At 40.8% G+C, this 27,039-nt stretch overlaps 1 protein-coding gene and 1 pseudogene across 1 annotated transcript in view; one reads left to right on the forward strand and one right to left on the reverse strand.

Moving 5' to 3' along the window:
* The window catches only part of SHC3 (SHC adaptor protein 3), a 186,494-nt gene that overhangs the window by 37,050 nt on the left and 122,405 nt on the right, over positions 1-27,039 (reverse strand). Inside the window, exon 7 of the mRNA XM_061163554.1 lies at positions 18,413-18,539. Within this exon, the coding sequence (XP_061019537.1) occupies positions 18,413-18,539 (127 nt within the window). The remainder of the gene's footprint in view (positions 1-18,412; positions 18,540-27,039) is intronic.
* Positions 134-939, forward strand: LOC133071156 (HLA class II histocompatibility antigen gamma chain-like; annotated as a pseudogene).

A 27,039-nucleotide genomic window follows, 5' to 3' on the forward strand; every position in this document is an offset into this window, starting at 1 on the left:
CAGGCACATGTAAAAAGCAGATGAGTGGTTCAGCCAAATATCCCTGCCTTATTCACAGTGCTACCCTTTAGAAAATTCCAGTCTTATTTGAAACAGAAAAGAATTCCTTTATTAAAAGTACACTTTAATCCCAGATATGCAGGCAGCAGCAGCAGCAGCAGGAGTGGGGAAGACCAGAGGTCAGAAGCATGGAAGACCAGCGTGACCTCATCTCCAACCATGAGCAGCTGGCCATGCTGAGCCAGCGCCCCGGAGCCCAGGAGAGCAAGTGCAGTCGTGGAGCCCTGTACACAGGCTTTTCCGTCCTGGTGGCTCTGCTCCTGGCTGGCCAGGCCACCACTGCCTACTTCCTGTACCAGCAGCAGGGCCATCAGTCACCTCCCAGAACCTGCAGCTGGAGAGCCTTCGCATGAAGCTTCCCAAGCCTGCCAAGCCTTTGAGCCAGATGCGGATGGCCACTCCCATGCTGATGCGGGCACTGCCCATGGCAGGCCCGGAGCCCATGAAGAACGCCACCAAGTACGGCAACATGACCCAGGACCACGTGATGCACTTGCTCCTGAAGGCGGACCCCCTGAAGGTGTACCCATAGCTGAAGGGGAGCCTGCCAGAAAACCTGAAACACCTTAAAGACACCATGGATGGCTTGGACTGGAAGCTCTTTGAGAGCTGGCTGCATCAGTGGCTCTTGTTTAAAATGAGCAAGAACTCGCTGGAGGAGAAGCCCTTTGAGGTTCCACCAAAAGACCCAGTGGAGATGGAGTATCCATCATCCGGGCTGGGGCTGCAAGCAGGATTTCAGTCAGTCGCCCCCTGAGCTCAGCAGACGCAGATGCCAGCACCCAGACAGCCCTGCAAGGCCACAGCTTCCCTCCCTGCCCCAGCCCCTCTCCTTCCCTTACACACCCTTCCCCTTGCCGTCTCCCACCCTGCACCTCATTCTATGAGACTCTGCCTCGCCATCATTTTGGACACAACAATCATATCAGATTAGCGGTACACTTGCTGCCCAAACTCCCATCCACTAGCAGGGACACACCAAGGGACATGGACCATGAGTGAGGCTGACCCCCACTGCTGATACCATAGCAGGCTGACACGGAACTCCAAGATCGAGGCCCACGGAAGTGGTTGGCAGGTGCAGGGAGAAGGGACGGCACTATCCCAAGTCCCAGGACGGACACCTCTGCTGTCCCCTCCCCTCCAGGCCTCGGCTTTCCAGCCCTCTAACTGGGGGCATGAGCCACCCCTTCCCTCTCCCCAGCATCATACACCCAAGAAGAACCAACCTCCCCAAACTGCAGCCCCTCCCCTCACTTTCTGCCATCCCCCAGTTCCCTCTGCACAGCCAAGCTTGTCATCAGCCCTCCGGCCATGGCTCCTGTGAGAATAAAAGGTAGTGAGTAGAATAACAACAACAAAAAAAGTATACTTTAATAAGGAAAGACATAGTTTATATGTAATGATAATTAGCTTATTGAGGTATAGACACACATTTTAGTATATCATGAAATTTACCCAAAACAAAATTAACTTTAATGAAGATTTAGTGACATCGAGGAAAATGGCAGAGTTAGGACCTCTGAATTATTCTCTCCTCTGTAATGACAACAAGAAAGCTAGCAAAAAATGTTTTCATGATAAACATTTTTAGAACTCTGGAAATTAATCAGAAGTTTGTACCAATCTAGAGAGTGTTTATTAAACAAACAAAAAAAGACATAAATAGCTGGCAGGACAAGAGTTTTGTTGCATTTTAACTTGCTCTGTTGCCATCTCCAGGGTAGCCTTAAAAGCCAAATCCAGTAGTCACAGTGAAAACCAGCAGCCTAAATAACTAGACAAGGGAGGAGGCAAAAGAGCATTTAGGTTCCTGTAAAGCCCTATTCCCAGAAAACAGTCATTATGACCTTTCTGATCATTCTCTATAAGACTCCACTCCCAAAACTGTCTTTATTTGGCCTGATTCAGAGCTTGTCTATGGAAAACAGCTTCTTCCATAAGGTCATTTGTCAAAAACAATTAGAGGCAATTATTTAACACTATGACTCCCTGAAACAATAGATAACATTTGGGCTAAAGAGTAAGCTAGTCAAAAAGCTTAAAAGAAAAAGCTGGGAAATGATAAACTTTGACATATTTCTAGGAATCTAGGCATCTACATGTATGCATAGAACTGTTTTCACATCCGGGTTGTGTGCCTGCTCAGAAAAGATGTAAGAAGGCATTAGTTCTCATCCGCACTGACCTTGAAGTTTTGCACAAGCAGAAAGTGAAAGCTAAAGCAGAGTTGCCAACTGCCCAGCTAAGTGTTGAAGGAGTTCCCCAAGATTCACACAGAGTAACTCAGCAAAAGCTGGGGGACTTAGTGATTTCAGATATTTAAATCTCTCTTTGATCATTAGCTGTCTAATAAGTGACCTGAGCAGAGTTGTCAATGGTTATATGTAACAAAATATAGACTTTACTATGTTGGTTTAGGAAAATCATTAAAACAACAACCACAAAAAACAGCAACAGCTACTCCAGTGAACATGAGTAATAAGAAAGTAAAACAGTCATATTGTTTATATGGAGTCCTTTAGAGAGATCTGCTGCTAAGTCGCTTCAGTCGTGTCCGACTCTGTGCGACCCCATAGACGGCAGCCCACCAGGCTCCCCCGCCCCTGGGATTCTCCAGGCAAGAACACTGGAGTGGGTTGCCATTTCCTTTTCCAATGCATGAAAGATCTGAATAGAGGATAAAACCAGCCTCAACGTTACCTTAAGCCAAAGCCTAATCCAGAGCAAGTGAATCCCAATTCTTTTCAATTTATAAGAGATGAGGAAGCTGCCGAAGAAAAGCTTGAATCTAGCAGAGGTTGGTTCCTGAGATTTAAGGAAAGAAGATATTTCCGTAACATCAAAGTGCAAGGTAAAGCAGCAAATACTGCTGTATTGATAGAAACAATTGCAAGTTACTTGGAGTATCTCACTAAGATAACGAAGGTGGCTACACTAAACAACAGATTTTCGGTGTAAACAAAATAGCTTCATATTGGAAGAAGACACCATCTAGAAATTTCAGAGCTAGAGAGAAGTCAGTGCCTGGCTTCAAAGCTTCAAAGGACAAACTGACTCTTGCTAGGGGCTAATGCAGTCGGTGACTTTAAGTTGAAGCCAGTGCTCATTTACCATTCTGAAAGCTTTGGGGCCCTGAGGAATTATGTTAAATCTACTCTGCCTATGCTCTATTAATGGATCAGCAAAGTCTGGACAACAGCATATCTGTTTATAGCATGGTTTACTGAATATTTTAAGCCCACTGTTGAGACCTATTGCTTGGAAAGAAATAATTCCTTTCAAAATATTACTACTTACTGACAATGCACTTGGTCACCCAAGAGTTCTAATTGAGATTGATGTTGTTTTTAAGCTTTCTAATACAACATTCATCCTGTAGTCCCTGAATCAAGGAGTAATTTCAATTTTCAAGTCTTATTACTTAAGAAATACATTTCATAAGGCAATAGCTGCCATAAGTAGTGATTTCTCTGATCGACCTGAGCAAAGTCAATTGAAAGCCTTCTAGAAAGGACTGATCATTCTAAATGCTATCAAAAACTCTCATGATTCATGGAAAGAGGTAAAATCTTCAACATTAATAGGAGTTTGGAAGAAGTTAGTTTCAACCCTCATGGATGACTTTGAGGGGTTTAAGACTTACAGGGAAAGTCTGTGTTTACACAGAACTTTATGAGCTATAAATGCCTGTATGATAATAGACAATATCAAATCAACAACCTGAATTTCTACCTTAATAAACTAGAAAATAAGAGTTAAACCCAAAGCAAGCAGAAGGAAAAACAATAAAGATTAAGGTAGAAATAAAAATAGTAGAAAATCAATATAGAAAAGCAATGAAACCAAGTTGGTTATTAGAAAGATCAACAGTATTAACAAATCTATAGCTAGACTGACCAAGAAAGAACAGAGAAGACTCAAATTACCAAAATTAGGAAGAAAAGATGAAAAATTGCTACCAATCATACATGAATTAAAAGGATTATGAGAAACTATTAAAAATTATATACCAACAAATTAGATAATCTAGATGAAATGGAAAAATTCCTATGAAGACTCAATCTATCAAAAATAACTCAAGAAGAAATAGAAAACCTGAAGATAACTGTAATAATGAGACTAAATTAGTAATCAAAATCTTGCTTCCCAAGAAAAGCCCAGAATCATATGGCTTCCTGGTGAATTCTATCTAATATCTAAAGGTGAATTAATAGCAATTCTTCATAATTCCTCCAAAAAACAGAAGAGGAGGGAAGTTTTCAAACTAACTCTATGATGCCAATATTATCCAGCTGCCAAAACCAAAGACACTGCAAGGAAAAAAAAAAACTGCAGACCAATATCTTTTATGAATATGAATGGAAAAATCCTCAACAAAATACTAGCAAGCCAAAAATCCTCCAGCAAAATACAAAAAAAATCATACACCATGACTAAGTGATATTTCCCTGGTAATGCAATGTTGTTTAAGCATTCAAAATCAACTAATGTAATATGTCATACCAATAGAATAAAAACAAATGCCAAATACTCATATCTAGACACAGAAAAATCATTTGACAAAATCTGACAGTTTTCCATGATAAAAAAACCATCAAAAATCTTGGAATAGAAAGGCCTTTTTCTCAACCCCAAAAAGATAATCTATGAAAAGTCCACAGCTAAGAATACAATTAATGGGAAAATTCTGGATATTTTCCTCCTAAGATCAGGAACATAATAAGTTTGTCCCATCTTTCCACCTCTAATCATTGTACTAGAGATTCTAGCCAGGACAATTATATAATAAAAAGAAATAAAAGGCATTCAGATTAGTAAGTCAGAATAAAACTATATTTACTTGCACAGGACACAATCTTGTATATAAAAAATACTAAGGAATACACATACACACACAAATGATTAGAGCTAAGTGAATAATAAAAAATAAATGAATTCAGCAAGTTTCCACAATACATAATCAGTGTATAAAATCAGTTGTATTTTTATATATTAACAATAAAAACCAAAGTAACAAGCAATTTCACTTATAGTATCAAAAAGAATAAAAGATTTATTCTTTTGGTAGTAATAACTACCAAAGCAAGTGCAAGACTCATAACTGAAAATTATACAACATTGTTGAAAGAAATTAAGGAATTCTAAACAAGTGGAAAGACATCCTGCATTCATGAATTGAAAGGTGTAATACTGTTAAGATGGAAGTACTCCCCAAATAGGTCTATAGATTCAAGATAATTTCTATCAAAATCACAATTGTCTTCTTCGGCAAAAATAAACATGCTATGCTAAAATTCATTTGAAATTGCAAGAGGCCCAAAATAGTGATCAGGGTCAAACATTAATAAAGAAGAATGTAGCTGGAGGACACATACTACCTCACTTCAAACTAACTATAAAGCTATACTAGTCAAGACTATATGGTATTGGCATAAGGATGGATATATAAATCAGTGGAACAAAATTAAGAGTCCATAAATAAACCCATACATTTATAGTCAATAGATTTCAACAAAGATGAACAATTCACTACGTAAAAGAATAGTCTTTTCAAAAAATGGTGCTGTGATGACTGGATAATCATTTGTGAAAGTTGGACCCTTAAATCACACCATATACAAAAATTAACTCAAATGGATTAAAGACCTAAATGTAAGAGCTAATATTTAGAAGAAAACATAGATGTAAATCCTCATGATCTTGGATTAGGCAATGGTTTCTTACACAAGACACCAAAAGCAAAAGCAACCAAAGAGAAAATAAGTAAATTACTTGGACCTCATCAAAGTTAAAAAGGATGGTCCTTCAAAGGACATTATTAAGAAAATGCAAGACAACACAAAGAATAAGAGAAAATATTTGCTAGTTATATATCTGGAAGGAGACTTGTATCCAAATTATATAAAGAATTTATACAAGTCAACAATAAAAAGACAAATAATGCAATCTTAAAAATGGACTAAGGACCCTGCCCATTAGAGGTTCAAGACCAGCTCCACCCACAAAAGGGCAGGCACCAGTCCCTTCTACCACAAAGCCTACACAAGCCCTTAGACAAATCTCATCCACTAATGGGAAGACGCCAGAAGCAAGAGGAAATATAATACTGAAGCCTGTGGAAAGGAGACCACAAACACAGGAAGTTATACAAAATGAGATGACAGAGAAATATGTTGCAAACAAAGGAACAGGATAGAAACCCACAAGAACAACTAAATGAAGAGGAGATAGGCAATCTACCTGAAAAAGAATTCATAGTAATGATAGTAAAGGTGATCCAAAATCTCTGGAAAAGAGTGGAGGTACAGATGAAGAATATACATAAAATGTTCAATAAAGAGTTAGAAGACTTAAAGAACAAATGAACAGAAGTGAATAATACAACAACTGAAATGAAAAATAGACTAGACAGAATCAATAGCAGAATAACTGAGGCAGAAGAACAAGTAAGTGAGCTGGAAGACAGAGTGATGGAGATCACTGTCACAGAGCAGAATAAAGAAAAAAGAGTGAAAAGAAATGAAGTTACTCTCAGAGACCTCTGGGACAGTATTAAATGCACCAACATTCATGCTATAGGGGTCCCAGACAGAGAAAAGAAAGAGAAAGGGCTGGAGAAAATAATCGAAGACATTATAGTCAAAAACTTCCCTAACATGAGAAAGGAAACACTCACTCAAGTTCAGGAAGTGCAGAGAATCCCATACAGGATGAAACCATGGAGGAGTAAACCAAGACACATATTAATTAAACTGACAAAAATTAAAGACAAAGAAAAAATATGAAAAGTGACAAGGGAAAAACAACAAGTAATATACAAAGAATCCCCATAAGGTTGTCAGCTGATTTTTCAGCAGAAACTCTACACCAGAAGGGAGTGGCAAGATGTATTTCAAGTGATGAAAGGGAAAAACCAACAACCAAGAGTACTCTATCCAGAAAGGATATCATTTAGATTTGGTGGAGAAATCGAAAGCTTTACAGACAAACAAAAGCTAAGAAAATTCAGCACCACTAAACCAGCTTTACAACAAATGCTAACAAATTTCTCTAAGTAGAATGAGATCAGCAACCTAAAACATGAGACTTTGTACATATATAGACTTTGTACATATGCAGATTGCTAGATCAGAACTGCGGAGAAGGCAATGGCAACCCACTCTGGTACTCTTGCCTAAAAAATCCCATTGGTGGGGGAGCCTGGTGGGCTGCCATCTATGGGGTCGCAGAGAGTCGGACATGACTGAAGCGACTTAGCAGCAGCAGCAGCAGCAGCAGATCAGAACTGGTGACAGCAAAGAAAAACTACAATAGATACACATACAGGAAAGAAAAACCAACTCAAACACAACACTAAAGATGGTCACCAAACCACAAGAGAAGAGAACAAAAGAAGATGTGAAGAAAAAAGAACTATAAAAACAAACCCAAAACAGTTAAGAAAATGGCTATAGGAACATACATATCAATGATTACATTAAATGTAAATGGATCAAATGCTCCCACCAAAAGACACAGACTGGCTGAATGGATACAAAAGCAAGACCCATATATATGCTGTCTACAAGAGACTCACTTCAGACCTAGAAACACATACAGGCTGAAATTGAGGGGATGGGAAAAGACATTCCTTGCAAATGGAAATCAAAAGAAAGCTGGAGTAGAAATACTTATATCAGTCAAAATAGACATTAAAATAAAAACTGTTACAAAAGACAAAGAAGGTCATTACATAATGATAAATGGTTCAATCCAAGAAGATATAACAATTATAAATGTATATGTACCCAACATAGGAGCACCTCAATATATAAAGCAAATGCTAACAGACATGAAAGGGGAAATCAACAGTAACACAATAACACTGGGGAACTTGAACACCTGCTTACACCAGTGGACAGATCATGCAAAGAGAAAATAAAGAAACACAAGACTTAAGTGACACATTAGACCAGATAGACTTAATTGATATCTATAAGAAATTCCATCCAAAAGCAGCAGAATACACTTTCTTCTCAAGTGCACATGGAGCATTCTCCAGGATAGATAACATTTTGGACCACAAATCAAGACTTGGTAAATTCAAGAAAATTTGAATCATATTAATCATCTTTTCTGACCACAATGCTATGAGATTAGAAATCAACTACAGTTAAAAAAAAATTGTCCAAAAAAAAACACATGGAGATTAAACAATATATTAATAAGCAATCAATGGATCACTGAAGAAATCAAAGAGGAAATCAAAAAATATCTAGAGACAAATGGCACCAAAAAAAAAAAAAAAAAATGACAATCCAAAATCTGTGAGATGCAGCAAAAGCAGTTCTAAGAGGGACCTTTATAGCAATACAATCTTACCTCAAGAAATGAGAAAAATCTCAAGCAAACAACCTAAATTTACACATAAAGCAACTAGAGAGAGAAGAACAAACAAAATCTCAACAATCCTCAAGAAGGAGAGAAGTCATAAAGATTAGAGGAGGGATAAATGATATAGAGACAAAAGAAAACAATAGCAAAGATCAATGAAACTAAAAGCTGGTTCTTTGAGAAGATAATGTTGATAAACCTTTAGCTAGACCCATCAAGAAAAAAAGGGAGAGGACTCAAATCAATAAAATTAGAAATGAAAAAAGGAGAAGTTACAACAGACACCACAGAAACACAAAGGACCATAAGAGACTACTGCAAGCAACTTTGTGTCAGTAAAATGGACAATCTGAGAGAAATGGACAAATTCTTCAAAAGGTACAACCTTCAAAGACTGAAACAGGTAGAAATAGAGAATATGAACACATGAGTCACTGAAATTGAAACTGTGATTTAAAAACTTCCAACAAACGAAAGTCCAGAACCAGATGGCTTCACAGATGAATTTTATCAAACATCTAGAAAAAAGTTAAAACCTATCGTTCTTGAACTATTCCAAAAAATTATAGAGGAAGGAATACTCTCAAGCTCATTCTACAAGGCCACTATCTCCCTGATACAAAAACTGAACAAAGATATCACACAAAAAAGAAAATTACAGGCCAATATCATCGATGAACAAAAATACAAAAATCCTCAACAAAATACTTACAAACTGAATCCAACAATACATTAAAAGGATCATACACATGATTAAGTGGTATTTATCCTGGGGATGCAAGGATTCTTCAACATATGTAAATCAATCAATATAATACACCATACTAATGAACTGAAGAATAACAACTATATGATCATCTTAACAGAGGCAGAGAAAGCTTTTGACAAAATTCAACACCATTTATGAGAAAAACTCTCCAGAAAGTAAGCATAGAGATAATATAACATAATAAAGGCCATATATGACAAACCCACAGCAAATATCATTCTCAACAGTGAAAAATTTGAAAGGATTTCTTCTAAGATCAGGAATAAGACAAGGATGTGCAGTCTTGCCACTTTTATTCAACATAGTTTTGAGTCCTAGCCACAGCAATCAGAGAAAAAAAGAGAAACTAAAGGAATTCAAATTGGAAAACAAGAAGTAAATTTGTCACTGTTTGCAAATGACTTGATACTATACATAGAAAGTCCTAAAGATGTTACCAGAAAACTACCAGAGCAGAATTTGGTAAAGTTGCAAGATACAAAATTAATATACAAAAATCTCTGGCATTCCAATATGCTAACAACAAAAGATCAGAGAAACTAAGAGAAACTAAGGAAACAATCCCATTTATCACTGCATCAGAAAGAATAAAATACCTAGGAATAAACCTTGCCTTAAGGGGGCAAAAGACCTATACTCAGAAAACTATAAGATACTGATGAAAGAAATCAAAGATAACATAAACAGATGGAGTAATATACCATGTTCTTAGATTGGAAGAATCAACATTGTCAAAATGACTATACTACCCAAAGTTATCAGCAGATTCAATGAAACTTCTATCAAATTACTGATAACATTTTTTCACAGAATTACAGCGAGAAAAATTTTACAATTTGTATGGAAACACAAAAGACACTGAAGAGCCAAGACAATCTTGAGAAAGAAAAATAGAGCTGGGGGAATGAGTCTCTCTGACTTCAAACTATACTAGCAAGCTACAGTAATGAAAACAATGTGGTACTGGCACAAAAACAGAAATATAAATCAGTGTAACAGGAAACAAAGTCCAAAGATAAACTTACACACCTATGGTCAACTAATCTATGACAAAGGAGGGAAGAATATACAATGAAGAAAAAAAACAGTGTCCTCAATAAGTGAGCTGGGAAAACTGGACAACTACATGTAAAAGAATGAAATTAGAACATTCTCTAACATCATACACAAATATAAATTTAAAATGGATTAAAGACCTACATAAAAGACCAGACACTACAAAATGCTTACAGGAAAACATTGGCAGAACACTTTCTGACATTAATCACAGCAGGTTCTTTTTTGCTTAATCTCTGAGATTAACAAAAATAAAAATAAACAAACAGGACCTAAATAAACTTAGAAGTTTTTGCATAGCAAAGGAAATCATCAACAAAATGAAAAGAAAACCCACAGAATGGGAGAAAATATTTTCAAACACAGCAACCAACAAGAGATTAATCTAAAATATATAAACAGCTCATGCAGCTCATTATAAAGAACAACCCAATCAAAAATGAGTGGAAGATCTAGAAAGACATTTCTCCAAAGAAGACATCCAGATGGTCAAGAAGCACACAAAAATATGCTCAATAGCACTAACTGCTAGAGAAATACAAATCAAAACTACAATGAGGTATCACCTCACACTAGTCAAAATGGCCATCATCAAAAAATCTTCAAACAATAAATGCTGTGGAGTGGTATGGAGAAAAGGGAACTCTCCTCCACCATTGGTGGGAATGTAAACTGGTAAGCCACAATGGAGAACACTATAGAGATTCCTTATAAAACTAAAAATAGAGCTACCATGTGGTCCAGCAATCTCACTGATAGGCATATATCCAGAGAAAATCATAATTTGAAATAATACACACACCCCAATGTTCATTACAGCACTATTTACAATAGCAGGACATGGAATCAACCTGAATGTCCATCGACAGAGGAATGAATAAGTAAGATGCAGCACATACATGCAATGGAATATTACTCAGCATGGAGTAAAGCAAGTCAGACACAGAAGATAAATATCACATGATGTCATTTATACATGGAATCTAACAAATAAATGGTACACATGAACCTATTTATGAAACAAAAAATTGTCACAAATGCAGAAAATGTACTTATGGTTACCGGGGGGGGGGGGTGGGGGGGGGGGGAAGGGAGGGAGGGATAAACTGCAAGATTGTAACTGACATATACACACTACTGTATATGAAATAGATAACTAATAAGAACCTACTGTATAGCTCAGGGAACTCTATTCAGTACTCTGTAATGATCTATATGGGAAAAGAAATCTAAAAAGAAGTGGAGATATATACATATTTATATATGTGTATATATATATATAACTGACTCACATTGTTGTATAGCAGAAAGTAACACAGCACTGTAAATCAACTATAATTTTTAAAATGGGCCACGGATTTGAGCAGACATCTCTCCAAATAAGAGATACAAATAGCCAATGAGCACATGAAAAGATGCTTGACATCAATAGTTATCAAGAAAATGCAAATCAAAATCACCACTTTGTACTCATGAGGATAGCTAAAATCAAAATGATGGATAATAACAAATATCAGTGAAATTGAAACTCATACATTCTGGTGAAAATATAAAATGGTACAACCACTTTGGAAATCAGTTTGGCAGTTTCTAAAACTTCAGCACAGAGTTACCATATGACTAGGCAATTCTATTCCTAGTTATATACCCAAGAGTATTGAAACATCTGTTCACACAAGAACTTGTACACATCTTCACAGCAGCACAATTCATGAGAACTAAAAGGTGAAAACAACCCTAATATCCATAAACCAAGGAAAGAATAAACAAAAGGTAACAAATGTATGCAAAAGAATATTATTCCATCCTAAAAATGCCATACTGATGCATGCTACAAGATAGCTTAACCTTGAAAACAATCCAATAAGTGAAAGTAGTCAAGCACATATTCTATGATTCCATGCATATAAAATATCCAGAACTGGCAAATCAATGAGGACAGAAAGTAGAACAATGATTATCTCAGGAGAGAAGATTGCAAGTTGGGGAATTAACTGCTAATAAGTAAGGAGTTTCTTGCTGGGGTGATGAAAATGTTCTGGAATTATATAGGAATGATAGTTATACAGTCTCTGACAGTACTAAATACTACAGAACTATATATTCCAAAAGGGTATTTTCATCATAAATTATATATCAAAAATTTTTTTTAATAATCAAAAGAGATTTGACTACATTTGAATTCTTTTTCACTGTCTTCTCTGATTTTGTGTTGAAAATGACCCTGGATTTTGACGAGGAAAAATCTTCTAAGGAAAATCAGACCATACCAAAATTTCCATTCATTTAAAAGTACTATTTTTGATTTCCAGTTGGAGATGGGTGATGATTCCAGATACAGAATCTGTCCCTCAATAATTAATACAATGAGCAAAAAATAATTCACGAATAATAAGTAAAGTCATCCAACCACCAGCAGTAAGAGAAGAGAGAAGAAGCCATGTGCACCAGCCTGAAACTTTGAGATGCTGGGGCAGCTTCCTGGGCCCTAATGCCACCACACTCACTCCACACTCATCTGTCCCCAACTCTGCTTGGAGGAATGTGGACAAAGAAGCTAATTATACCAAATTCTCACACTTCCAGCTCATTCCCAGTTTGGAGAGAAATGGCCTGAGCAAGCGAGAAGCAAACCCAAGGAGAACTGCTCACAAACAGAACCTCCTGTCTTGCTGGCCTCTGGGAAATCTAGAAGGAAAATGGGCCAGTGACTTCTGCAGTCCAGGGTCTCTGGAAAAGGGTGGGGAAGGGAAAAAGAGTGTGGCAGCTGGAGGCAAGATGTGCTCTCTCATGGCCCCAGCAGGGCCAGAAGGCAGCACATTCCCACCTGATGGGTCTCAGACCTGCTCAATGGACACAAGCAGTTTGTCAGGCCAGATGGGAATGATGTCAGGGAACACAGGACCCCTGGCTGATACTCTGCTTTAGAAATTTTTTACCATTACTTGCATATTGGATTCAACGTTTTCTCAATAGATAAGATCTCTCTACTTCATTTTCTTTCCCCCAAACCTCTTTAAACTTTATTATATAGAAACATGTAAGGACTTCACACCTTAAGTATACGCCCAGAGAAGCATGTAGTTCAATTAACTCTCCCCACTCATTTTTGTACATACTAATTTAATAGTATTTATTTGACTTTTATGTAACACTTTGAAAGTACACAAAAGCTAAATTAATATAAAAGACACCTACACATCCACCACTGAGATTAAACAAGTGTGAACAGTTTGCTATACTTGATTCCTTTCTTTTTAAAGAAATAAAATTTGTCAGACTCACACTGGATGAATAAATATGTGATGTAAACAGTAAAATGTTAATAGCAGAATCTAGACGGTTGGTTATACAGGTGTTTACTGCAAAATTCTTTTTACATACTGGAACACTGTCCTTATAAAATGTTAGGGAAGAGATACACTTAACAAAACCAGTTATAGCCCACCCCAAGCCCCTGTCAGTTTCTCAGGTGGCTCAGTAGTAAATAATCTGCCTGTCAATATAGGATACATAGGTGACGTGAGTTCAGTCCCTGAGTCGGGAAGATCCCCTGAAGGAGGAAATGGCAATCCATTTCAGTCTTCTGGCCTGGAGAATCCCATGGACAGAGCAGCCTGGCAGTCTACAGTCTATGGGGTCACAAAGACTCGGACACGACTTAGCAGGCATGCATGCACATAGCTTCTGTGTACAAAAATTTAGGCTTCCCAGGTGACACAGTGGTAGATAATCTGCCTGCCAATACAGGAGATGCAAGAGACATGGGTTCAATCTGTGAGTCAGAAATATCACCTGGAGTAGGAAATGGCAAATCACTCCAATATTCTTCCCTGGGAAACTCCATGGACAGAGGAGCCTGGTGGGCTACAGACCATGGGGTTGCAGAGTTGGACATGACTGAACATGCATGCATACATGTCCCTGCCATCCTCAAATGTCCTAGGGTTGGTATGTAATATTCTTGCATGTTTTTATACTCTTTATACACATGCATGTATTCATAAGCTACATGTACAATCATTTATGTGTTTTTAAATTTTCCATAAATGGTTCATATCCTTTTTTACATCATTTAAAATGTTTGAGATTCATTTTGATAATACACATAAACTGATGAATTCTGTTTAATGACTATATTCCATTATAATATAAAATTTAGAACTTTGTTCACCCACTGTCCTGCCAAGGGCTATAGGGTCCCCACTACTTTCTCTTTTTTCACACAGCTTTAATAAGTTTGCAGAAGTCTTTGCCAACCAGGAAAAATGGGGCCTTCATAGGCACCCCCAGAATGAATACCTTAAAAGAAATTTTCCAGTGGATGAAAAAAAAATTAAAAATCTCTTTCAAGAAAGATGACGACTTCAGAGAGATAATGAAGACAGGGGAATATAATGCCTTTACAACTAAGTCCAGAATATGGCCATAGAAGTTGGAGGAAAAGTAAATTCAGGAGAAATTAACTTTTATTGACAGTGAACACACCATTGTAATAAGCTTTCGGTAGGAGAAGTGACTGAATGACCAAATGCCTCATTACTTTCTTCTTAGTGCAGCATGGAATATTCTTACCTCCCAAGGAAACTCAAGAGTAGATGCTGAACATTTTTTATAATAAACTAAACATCTCACAATTCCTGTTTACATTTACTATTTCATTTAATATTTAAATGAAACATTTAAACTCAGTTCTAGACCTTCTAGAACTAACACCAAAAAAAGAGTTTCTTTTCATCATAGGGGACTGGAATGCAAAAGTAGGAAGTCAAGAGATACCTGGAGTAACAGGCAAGTTTGGCCTTGGAGTACAAAATGAAGCAGGAAAAAGGCTAAGAGAGTTTTGCCAAGAGAACATACTGGTCATAGCAAACACCATCTTCCAAAAACACAAGAGACAACTCTACACATGGACATCGCCAGGTGTTCAATCCAAAATCAGATTGCTTATATTCTTTGCAGCCGAAGATGGAGAAGCTCTATACAGTCAGCAAAAACAAAACCAGGAGTTGACTGTGGCTCAAATCATGAACTCCTTATTGCCAAATGCAGACTTAAGAAAGTAGGGAAAAAACACTAGAGCATTCAGGTATGACCTAAATCAAATAAATCCCTTACAATTATACAGTGAAAGTGACAAATAGATTCAAGGGATTAGATCTGATAGATAGAGTGCCTGAAGAACTATAGTCGGAAGTTTGTAACATTGTACAGGAGGCGATGATCAAAACCATCCCCAAGAAGAAGAAATGCAAAAAGGCAAAATGGTTATCTGAGGAGGCCTTACAAAAAGCTGAGGAAAGAAGAGAAGCGAAAGGCAAAGGAGAAAAGAAAAGATATATCCATCTGAATGCAGAGTTCCAAAGAATAGCAAGGAGAACTAAGAAAGCCTTCCTAAGTGATCAATGCAAAGAAATAGAGGAAAACAATAGAATGGGAAGGACTAGAGATCTCTTCAAGAAAATTAGAGATACCAAGGGAATATTTCATGCAAAGATGAGCACAATAAAGGACAGAAATGGTATGGACCTAATAGAAGAAGAAATTAAGAAGAGGTGGCAAGAATACACAGAAGAACTATACAAAAAATATCTTCATGACCCAGATAACCATGATGGTGTGATCACTCCCCTAGAGCCAGACATCCTGGAATGTGAAGTCAAGTAGGCCTTAAGAAGCATCACTATGAACAAAGCTAGTGGAGGTGATGAAATTCCAGCTGAGCAATTTCAAATCCTAAAAGATGATGCTGTGAAAGAGCTGCACTCAATATGCCAACAAATTTGGAAAACTCAGCAGTGGCCACAGGACTGGAAAATGTCAGTTTTCATTCCAATCCCAATTCCAAATCCCAATCCAAGAAAGTCAATGCCAAAGAATGCTCAAACTACTGCACAATTGCACTCATCTCACAGGCTAGCAAAGTAATACTCAAAATTCTTCAAGCTAGGCTTTAACAGCACGTGAACTGAGAACCTCCAGATGTTCCTTTTTTTTTTTCTTCCAGATGTTCAAGCTGGATTTAGAAAAGGCAGAGGAACCAGAGATCAAATTGCGAACATCCGCTGGATCATCAAAAAAGCAAGAGAATTCCAGAAAAACATCTACTTCTATTTCACTGACTATGCTAAAGACTTTCACTGTGTGAATCACAACAAACTGTGGAAAATTCTTAAAGAGATGGGAATACCAAATGACCTTACCTGTCTCCTGAGAAATCTGTATGCAGGTCAGGAAGCAACAGTTAGAACTGGACATGGAACAACAGACTGGTTCCAAATTGGGAAAGGAGTACATCAAGGCTGTATATTGTCACCTTGCTAATTTATCTCATATGTAGAGTATATCATGCAAAATGCCAGGCTGGAAGAAGCACAAGCTGGAATCAAGATTGCTGGGAGAAATATCAATAACCTCAGATATGCAGATGACATCATCCTTATGGCAGAAAGTGAAGAAGAACTAAAGAGCCTCTTGATGAAGGTGAAAGAGGACAGTGAAAAAGCTGGCTTAAAACTCAACATTCAAAAAATTAAGACCATGGCATCCAGTCCCATCACTTCATGGCAAATAGATGGGGAAACAATGGAAACAGTGACAGATTTTATTTTCTTGGGCTCCAAAATCACTGCAGATGGTGACTGCAGCCATGAAATTAAAAGAAACTTGCTCCTTGGAAGAAAAGCTATGACCAACCTAGGCAGCATATTAAAAAGCAGAGATACTACTTTGCCAACAAATGTTCATATAGTCAAAGCTATGTTTTTTTCAGTAGTCATGTATGGATGTGAGAGTTGGACTATAAAGAAGGCTGAGTGCTGAAGAATTGATGCTTTTGAACTGTGGTGTTGGAGAAGTCTCTTGCCAGTCCCTTGGACTGCAAGGAGATCCAACCAGTCCATCCTAAAGAAGATCAGTCCTAAATATTCATTGGAAAGACTGATGCTAAAGCTGAAACTCCAATACTTTGACCACCTGATGTGCAGAAATGACTCATTGGAAAAGACCCTGATGCTGGGAAAGATTGAAGGCAGGAGGAGAAGGGGACGACAGAGGATGAGATGGTTGGATGGCATCACCAACTCGATGGACCTGAGTTTGAGCAAGCTCCAGGAGTTGGTGATGGATGGGGAAGCCTGGCATGCTGCAGTCTATAGGGTCACAAAGAGTCAGATATGACTGAGCAACTGAATTGAACTGAACTGAACTGAACTTAATTTTTAAAATACTGCAAGCTACTATTATTCCTATTTTACAGAGAAAACTTGCTCAGTCAGTAAGTTGTGTCCAACTCATTGAGATGCCCATGCACTGCAGCTCGCCATGCTTCCCTATTCTTCACTGTCTCCTGGAGTTGGCTTGAACTCATGTCCATTGAGCTGGTGATGCCATCCCACCATCTCATCCTGTCACCCACTTCTTCTCCTCTTGCTCTCAATCTTTCCAAGCTTCAGGGTCTTTTCCAATGAGTCAGCTCTTAGCATCATATGGCCAAAGGATTGGAGCTGCAGCTTCAGCATCAATCCTTCCAATGAATATTCAGGGTTGATTTCCTTTAGTATTGACTGGTTTGATCTCCTTGCAGTCCTGGGGACTCTCAAGAGTCTTCTCCCTACAGAAAAAAACTGGTGAGACAAAGATCAGGGCCCTACAGCCATTGAGCCTGAAAGCTACTAAGTCCAATAAAGCAGAACCAATGCTTGTCATCTGAAGCATAGTGCCTCATGACAGGAGCCTCTGAATCAGGACTCTGGCTAACCCTGATGATGAGGACAACAGGACAGGTAGAACCCAGGGTAACGCCGATCCAAGAAGACAACATATGGAAACATCACATGCTTGCAGGGGAAACAGAATAAAAACATATTACAGTGTTTTTTTGTAACCTTAGCTACTGTCACTATAGTTTCAAGAAAATATTTTTCTAAACATTGGGAGCATCACCCATATGTCAGCTTCCATCTGTCAGTTTTCTGAGCCCCAGCCCAGCACCGGCCAGGTGTCTCCAGGCCCAGGATGCCGTGATTAACTGTCTGTTCAGAGCGCCCCTCAGGGAGCTGGTTTTGTGGTTTTTCTCCTTTTAAGTGATTTAAAGAGGAAAGGTCAGAAAATGCAGAGAGGCCATGCAAATGGTGTCACAGCACTACTCACCGGTCATGAAGAGCAGCGATCTTGGAAGGACATTGCAAATACTGCTTAAACCGGAGCTCAAAGGCTTGTCCGATGGAGCCAATGACATCCTGGGCCAGCCCATCACAACACTCCAGAATGTGACAAGCTGTGGGTGCAAGGGAGACAGGCCCATTAGAGGCAGACACTGGAGCTGCCCAGGCTCCTTCTCCCTGAGGGTGAAACCCTGCAGCCTAGGGAAGAAGAGGGGGCCAAGGAGGTGGCTTTCATAACATGTCCTGGCAGTTCTGCCTGCAGCTTAATTCCCAGGAGCCCCCAGACACACAGCTTCACCACAGGGATCCATTTCTTAATAGCTTATTCTCTGTAAAAGTAAAGGTTCTATCTGTAAGTCCATTTTGAATTTTTAAAATTCAACTTGATGGCTTTTCAATTGCTTGAGAGTCTAGAAAATATCAACTTTGAACTCAACTGGGAAACAGTTTGGAGGGAAATCTTAACGTGACAAAGGAATCCCTCTAAGACCCCATGAGCCTTAAAAATGGACTTAAACTGACTCTTTTTAAAATGTATTTATTTTTAATTGGAGGATAACTGCTTCACAATATTATGTTGGTTTCTGCCATACACCAGCATGAATCAGCCTTAGGTGTACATATGTCCCCTCTCTCCTAAACCTCCCTTCCCGCCTCTCACACCCTCCCACCCCATCTAGGTTGTCAAAGAGCTGTGAGTTGAGCTGCCTGTGTCATAGTCCCACTGGCTATGTTTTACATGTGGTAATGTATATGTTTCAATGCTTCTCTCTCAATTCACCCCACCCTGTCCCCTCCCTTGCTGGGTCCACAAGTCTGGTCTCTATGTCTGCGTCTCTACTGCTGCCCTGCAAATAGGTTCATCAGTACCCTTTTTCTAGATTTCATGTATATGTGTTAATATACGGTATTTGTTTTTTCTTCCTGACTTACTTCACTCTGTATAATAGGTTCTAGTTTCATCCACCTCACCAGAACTGACTTCAAATTCATTCCTTTTATGACAGAGTAATATTCCATTGTATATTATTTGTACAACAACTTCTTTATCCATTCATCTGTTGAAGGACATCTAGGCTGTTCCCATGTCCCGGCTATTGTAAATAGTGCTGCAATGAACACTGGGGTACATGTGTCTTTTAGAATCATGGTTTTTCTCAGGGTATATGACTAATAGTGGGATTGCTGGCTCATATGGTAGTTTTATTCCTAGATTTTTTCAAGAAATCTGTTCTCCATAGTGGACTGTATCAATTTACATTCCCACCAATCATGCAAGAAGGTTCCCTTTTCTCCAGTATTTACTGTTTGTAGATTTTTTTTGATGATGGCCATTTTGAACAGTGTGAGGTGATACCTCATTGTAGTTAAACAGACTCTTACTGAATGAGTCCTGAGGTATCCTGTGGCCTTTGGAGCAAGTTGTTTGTTTATTTTCTAGGGGGAGTAAAGTGTCATCACCAAATGTGGCAACTCAGAGCAGTAAGACTCAACTCAAAGCATCTTAACTTTTAAGACGCATTTAAAGAGGTACTAGTTAACCAGTATGACCAACCCACCACATGCCATCTGCATGTACACCAGATGAGGCTGGATATTCATGCTGGTTCTCATAAAAAGGGTGTTGGCAGTCAGATGAGGGCCCCTCAGGGACCTGGAGCAACCCTTAACCCATTGGGGTGCCTGCCTTCCTGGTGGCCAGGCTGTGGCATAATCCATGCAGAACCTTCAGAGAAAAAAGAGTCAAACGGAGGAAGGTGCCAGAGAAGGTCCCCTCTGCTCTACAAGTAGAAGTGTCTCCTCCCCAGACACATGCCCATGGCATCCCACAGAAGCATCTCAGCCCCTCCACGTGGCACCCTGACCAGTGGAACATGTTCTGCTACTAATGAGATAAAGGCATTCTCCCTGGAGAAAATGACAGATATATGTCACACTCCGTCTTTCTCTTGCCACCAGTTAGGACACAACTGTGTTTCAAGGAGGTTCCTCCAGGAGTGCGGTGGATGCCCAGCAGTGAGGAGAGGCATTGCTGCAGCAGTGAGCTGTTCCCTGGGGCAGTGATTAGGTGGATGCAGAAGCATTGCCACTGCAGGAGAAGTCAGCAAAGAGAGGATTCATTAAGATGGGAAACTGTGAGGGAAGGCGCAGAGACATCACCACCTCCACAGTTTGGCTGCTCTTCCATCACGATGCCGCCTTCTCCATGCACAACGCCAGCCAGGCACCGCACAGCCCCCCTGATGGCGGCTGCTGGGCTGGGGAGCCTGCGGTTTCTTCTCCTCACAGGCTCACGGAAGGAGCATGCCTCTGAGGACACAGAAGCAAGAATTTTCTGGGAAGACCAAGTGTAACTGGATCAGTGCTTCAGGCTGCAAGCAGTCCCCTTGGGCCTCGTGCCCATGCTCAGCTGCTTAGTCATGTCCAACTCTTGTGACCCCATGGACTGTAGGCCACCAGGCTCCTCTGTCCATAGGTTTTCCCAGGCAAGTATACTGGAGTGAGCTGCCATTTCCTTCTCCAGGGGGTCTTCCCAACCCAAGAATCAAACCCATGTCTCCTCATCTCCTACATTGGTGGGTGGATACTTTACCACTGAGCCACCAGGGAAACCCCATCCCTTGGATACCCTAGCCTGAGCACAGATATGGCCAAGGGATTTGTCCCAGGAGACAGATGCCCCAGCTGTATTTCTGTTATCCAATAATGATATTGTTTTATGTTAGTATTGGTTTTGGTATTTATTATTAACCCAGGTAAGCATAAAGCAAGCCCACATTAAGCAGCTGTTGTAGTCACGTGGTTGTTCATTAACGGACAGGATTGGAGGTGTCTTTCTAGCCAGGAAGGAAATAGGAGCCTAGGATGGATTGAGGGAAAGACACCTGGCTCCCCCATCTGCCCCGTTTCCAGCCACACCTGTCCCCTCCACTCAGCAGCAGCAGCAGCTGAGGGAACCAGCTGGCTGGTACTTTGGAGAACCAGAATAACGATGGGATGAGTCAAGAAAGTGAAGCTTGTTTTTCTTCTAAAGAGAAAAGCAGCGCCCTAGGCTTTAACACAGTGAGTGAAGAATAAGGTTTCTGCAGAGGTCCACACAGCCCTCTCACCTTCTACACACCAGAGAAGTCCAGGCCTGAAATAGGTCTTCTTTAAGTCAGTTCCTGGGACCTTTGAAGGATGCAGGGCTCTGGGTGGAAGCACCCTCGCTTGGTGACAGTGGAGCCCTAGTATTTGGATACAAGAGGGTGACAGAACCTGCAGATGCAGAATTAAATTATGACTCCAGGCTCTGGGGCCGGGCTCTGTCCTCATTGGACTGAGTAAGTATCATCTAGTAGTTGGGTCTGAGGATCCTTCTGTAGAATGACTTCTCCGTGCTCCAGAAACTCACTCCAAATCTAAAACCAACCTGGGCTGACAGTCTCTCTGGGCCTGGGATTTTCTCTCGGTGTTGCAATGGTTTTTAGCTTAAAAGCCACTATCATCTAGCCTCACTTGTGGGAGGATTACGAGGGTCTCCACCGGGGCTGCTTGTTTTACATCCCACAATGAAAACAGGGAGCTGGAGGTGTCTGTCATTCATGAGTGAGAAGGAGAAGCACTAGATAAAAAGTACATAGAGGGTGGTGGGACCCAGAGTCAAGAACTCAAAATGACGTTGTAAAACCTAAAATGTGGCCCCCGAACAAACACAGAAGCAACAAAATGAGGTCATTCCTCAATCTGTCCCTCTTGCAGGAAGCTGGCTCCTTCATAGCGGTACGGTAGTGTACAACTGGGGCGTGAACAGTAGTGTACAGATGGGGGGGGTGGGTGAGGACCGGAGAGGCTTGTTGGCCCAGCTGGTCTCTCTTCTTGACCAAAAGCAAGGCTGATATCACTCTCCAGGAGCTCACTCAGAGCACACAGCAGCCACCTCCGCCCTGACACTAGCAAGGGGCCTCATCGGGCTTCGCCACAAGGGCCTCTCCCAACCTGGGATGAGCCGCTTGAGAGCAGCGTGTGCTGAGGTCCTCATAATCACATCAGATAGAACTGAGATATGGCGTCTTTACCTACATGGCAACCACACGTCTTCCACGCACAGTAGACCCTGGCAGGGCAGAAGTGACTATGTAAGAGGCCGGTTCAGTTTCCCCATGGTTGCAAATAAGTCCAGAGGCCAGTGGCGGCACCTGTCCATTGGTGTCCAAGGCCGCCCCGGCCATCTAACTGATGAATGGACTGCAGGCCCCCTGGGGCCTCCATTCATCTGAGCGTGCTCTCTGAGCCCTGCTTGGGACAGCTGCTCTGTCAGTCAGCACAAACAAGGGATGCCACAGTAAGAAACAGCCCGAGCATCTCAGTGACAAGTCAGCTCCATTCTTGTCTGCTCGTTCCTGGGCAGCCCTCCTCAATCACCTCAACTCTCCTCAGCCAGGTGGTGCCACCACGAGCCAGGCTGCTTGCATCTTTCAATCCTGAATTTCAGTACAAGGCCTCCTCCACGAGCCAGGAAAGAAAGAGACAGCAGGCCTTGCACCAGCACTCATGCATTCTGCTCTCTCGCAGAACGGTCGCGTGACTCTTCCTACACCCAGGAGAGGCTGCACTACAGGCCCCTGGGAGGTGGGGAGGAAGGAGGTCAGGACATAAGTGAGCACTAGCAATGCTTATCACGTGCACCAAACACCCAGATGGCTTATTTACAGAAGTTGTCAAGGTGTGTTCACGCTTACCAGTAAAGAACGCTTCACTATACTGAGCGCATGTCCCCAATAGACGTTAACTTATTTATAAATTATGAACATCATATAATAGTTCCTTCTTTCCTTGTGCTCAGTTGAGTCCGACTGAACATCATACAATAGTTCCTTCTTTCCTTGTGCTCAGTTGAGTCCGACTCTTTGCGACCCCATGGACTGTAGCCTGCCAGGCTCCTCTGTCAGTGGAATTTTCCAGGCAAGAATAATGGAGTGAGTTGCCATTTCCTACTCCAGGATTCTTCTAGATCCAGGAATCAAACCTGCATCTCTTGTGTCTGCTGCATGGACAGGCGAATTCTTTACCACTAGTGCCACTCGGGAAGTCCAATATAATGGTACGTATATTATAAAAATATCTTTTAAAACATGTAGGGCTTCCCTGATGGCTGAGACAGTAAAGAATCTGTCTGCAATGCAGGAGACACTGGTTTGATCCCTGGGTAGGGAAGAGCCCCTGGAGAAAGGAATGACAACCCACTCCAGTATTCTTGCCTGGAGAATCCCATGGACAAAGGAGCCTTGCAGGCCACAGTCTATGGGGTCGCAAAGAGTCGGACATGACTGACACTTCCTTTTTACCTTTCAAAAATGATGCAACAAAGGTAAACAAAAGTTCAAGATGTCGGTTGACCCTGAAAGCATCACACTGTCAGTTATTATCTCAAAGCGAGATAAATATTTTGAGTGAGGTTCATCACTAACGATAATGGATAAGAATTTATCTTTCCATCTCTGGAATACTTTTCTTAATCATTTAGTTTGGAGGGGTTGATTCTTTATCTGATTATTGTGTGGTGTTTTTTTTTTTTTTTTTAATTTTGTGAAAGTAAAACCCCACTTCCCATACCCCCTCTGTGGTCCTGGAGCCACTGATACACAGAAAGGATGTCACTGACTCACTGCACCTTTTATGTTTGATTACAAAGTAACACCCCCTCTCTCTCAGATCAGCGACCACTATAAACAGAGGCTCCAGTATGTGTCTCCCACCATTGTGGCCACTTCCAAACCCTGTGGGATGGGCCACTCCACCTTGGTGGGCACTAGTTCCATGGGGGGAACTCTGCAAGTACAGGCAGAAAACCTCTCAGGGTCTTGCTGCCCTTTCAGGAAGTCATGACCCCTTCCACCCACACCCACACCCACACCACTCCCAACTCACACTTCACAGCCATCCAGCCTCCCCAAGGCAGTCCAGCCTTTGCGGTGGTTCCATCTTGGACTCTCTTACTGTCCTCATATCTAGACTCACAGACTCTCCAAGAGTTCAAGTTCAGAGCCACATTCTCCACCAACTGGTGACTGACACAGGCAATCTCAGAGACACCTGGAATCTTTGCCCAATCAGAAAAAGACCCTACCAAACAATGACTGCTCTCCCTTTCTCCTAGTGGGCTGATAACTCTCACCCCTTAAAACAAACACTGAACACCAATGAAGTCTTAGCAGAGAGCTGGAGGCTACAAACTCAAGCGTAGTTTTCAGTCAACTCTAGTTTGTTCACTTAATATATCCACATGCTCCTCATTGTTTCAGATTTCTTAATCCAAGACAAGTAAGAACTTCAAGATCCATCCCCCACGCTCTTAATTAAGAGTTGTTTTCAAAATCACTAATTATTAGAGAAATGCAGACTAAAACCACAATGAGGTATCACCTCATACCAGTCAGACTGGCCATCATCAAAAAATCTACAAACAATAAATGCCGGAGAGGGTGTGGAGAAAGGGGAATTCTTTTACATTATTGGTGGAAATGTAAATTGATACAGCCACTGTGAAGAACAGTATGGAGTTTCCTTAAAAATACTAAAATAGAACTACCGTATGACCCAGAAATCCCACTCGTGGGTGTATACTCTGAGAAGACCATAATTCATATTAACACATATAGGTGGAATCTAGAAAAATGGTACAAATGAACCTATTTCCAGGGCAGGAATAGAGACTTAAACATAGAGAACAGACATGTGGACAGAGGGTGGAAAAGGAGGGTGAAATGAAATGGGAGACTAGGACTGATACATCTGCACGACCATGTGTAAAATAGACAGCTGGTGGGAAGCTGCTATATAGCGCAGCTCATTACTCTGCAATGATGTGGGGGATGGGGAGAGACTCAAGAGGGAGGGGCTATCTGTGCACATATAGCTGATTCACTTCATCGTGCAACAGACACTAACACGCTATCATAAAGCAACTACACCCCAGTAATAAATAAACAAATAAAACAAAAAGATACACGCATCCTAATGTTCACTGCAGCACTATTTACAACAGTCAAGACATGGAAGCAACCTAAATGTCCATCAACAGAAGTAGCATGTGTATGCTACTGTTACAAAATAGATAACTAATGAGACCCTAACATATAGCACAGGGAACTCTACTCAATGTGCTGTGATGACCTAAATGGGGTGGAAATCCAAAAAAGAGGGGATATATGTATATGCTCAGCTCATCCACTACTGTACAACAGAAACAAATGTAACATTCTAAAGCAACTGTATTCCAATAAAAAAATTATAAAAATTTAAAAATTGAGTTTAATACATGTTCTAGCCCTAGAGCGGCAAACTAAAATTATAAGGAGATAATTTTCCACCCATCAGACTGGCAGGAATCTAAAAACCTGAAAATGCCAAGTGCTGAAGAAGCCAAGGAGCCCTCCTGTGCCACCTGTGGAATTGCAAAGTGAAATAACCATTTTTTTAAAAGTTGAAGATGTCCCAAAACACAGTGATTTGTCCCGGAGGTATTAAACCCTAAGAACATTCTTGCACATGCGCACAAGGCAAATGTAAAAAATATCTACTGGTGACTTCACTCAGTAGACACTTGTTGAGCGTAACCTATGTACCATGCCCTATCCTACAATCTACAGATACAGCAAGAAACAACACAGAGTCCTACTCTCACGAAGCTGACAGTCTAGAGGGTATACACTGAAAATAAGAAAGGAAAAATACACTGTTTGCACGGATTGAATGGTGCCCCTGCACAAAGCCCTGTCTGCATCCTGACCTCTTGAACCTGTTTAAAGGGTCTTTGCAGATGTCCTTAAGTTAAGGACCTCAAGATGAGATCATTCTGGATCAGGATGGGCCCTAAATCCAATGGCAAGGTTCTTATTATAAGGGACAGAAGAGGAGACGACACAGACACAGAGGAGGAGGAGATGATGTGAAGACAGATGCCAAGACTAGAGTGATGCAACCACAAGCCAAGGGCTCCTGGAGCCACCAGACACTGGAAAAGGCAGGAAGGCTCCTCCCCGGAACCTTTGGAGGAAGCACAGCCCTGCCCACATCCTGATCTTAGACCCTGAGCCTCCAGAACTATAAGAGGGCAACTTTTGTTGTCTTAAGTCACAAAGTTTATGGTTATTTGTTCCAGTGGTCACAGGGCTCCCCTGGTAGCTCAGCTGGTAAAGAATCCACCTGCAATGCAGGAGACCCCAGTTCAATTCCTGGGTCAGGAAGATCCCCTGGAGAAGGGACAGGCTACCCACTCCAGTATTTCTGGGCTTCCCTGGTGGCACAAATGGTAAAGAATCTATCTACAATGCAGGAGACCTGGGTTTGATCCCTGGGTTGGGAAGATCCTCTGGAGAAGGAAAATGGCAATCCACTCCAGTATTCTTGCCTGGTGAATCCCATGGATGGAGGAGCCTGGCAGGCTACAGTCCATGCGGTGGGCTACAATCCATGGGGCCGCAAAGAGTGGGACACGACCGAGCGACTAAGCACAGCACAGTCACAGAAAACCAATACAACCATAAAGACAATAATGTAAATGTAAATTAAGGACAACGGTATAGGATAAAATACAGGATGACCAGGGAAGGTGACCTAGGAGATGATGTC

This window comes from Dama dama, chromosome 16, assembly GCF_033118175.1.
Source record: "Dama dama isolate Ldn47 chromosome 16, ASM3311817v1, whole genome shotgun sequence".
Lineage (NCBI taxonomy): Eukaryota > Metazoa > Chordata > Mammalia > Artiodactyla > Cervidae > Dama > Dama dama.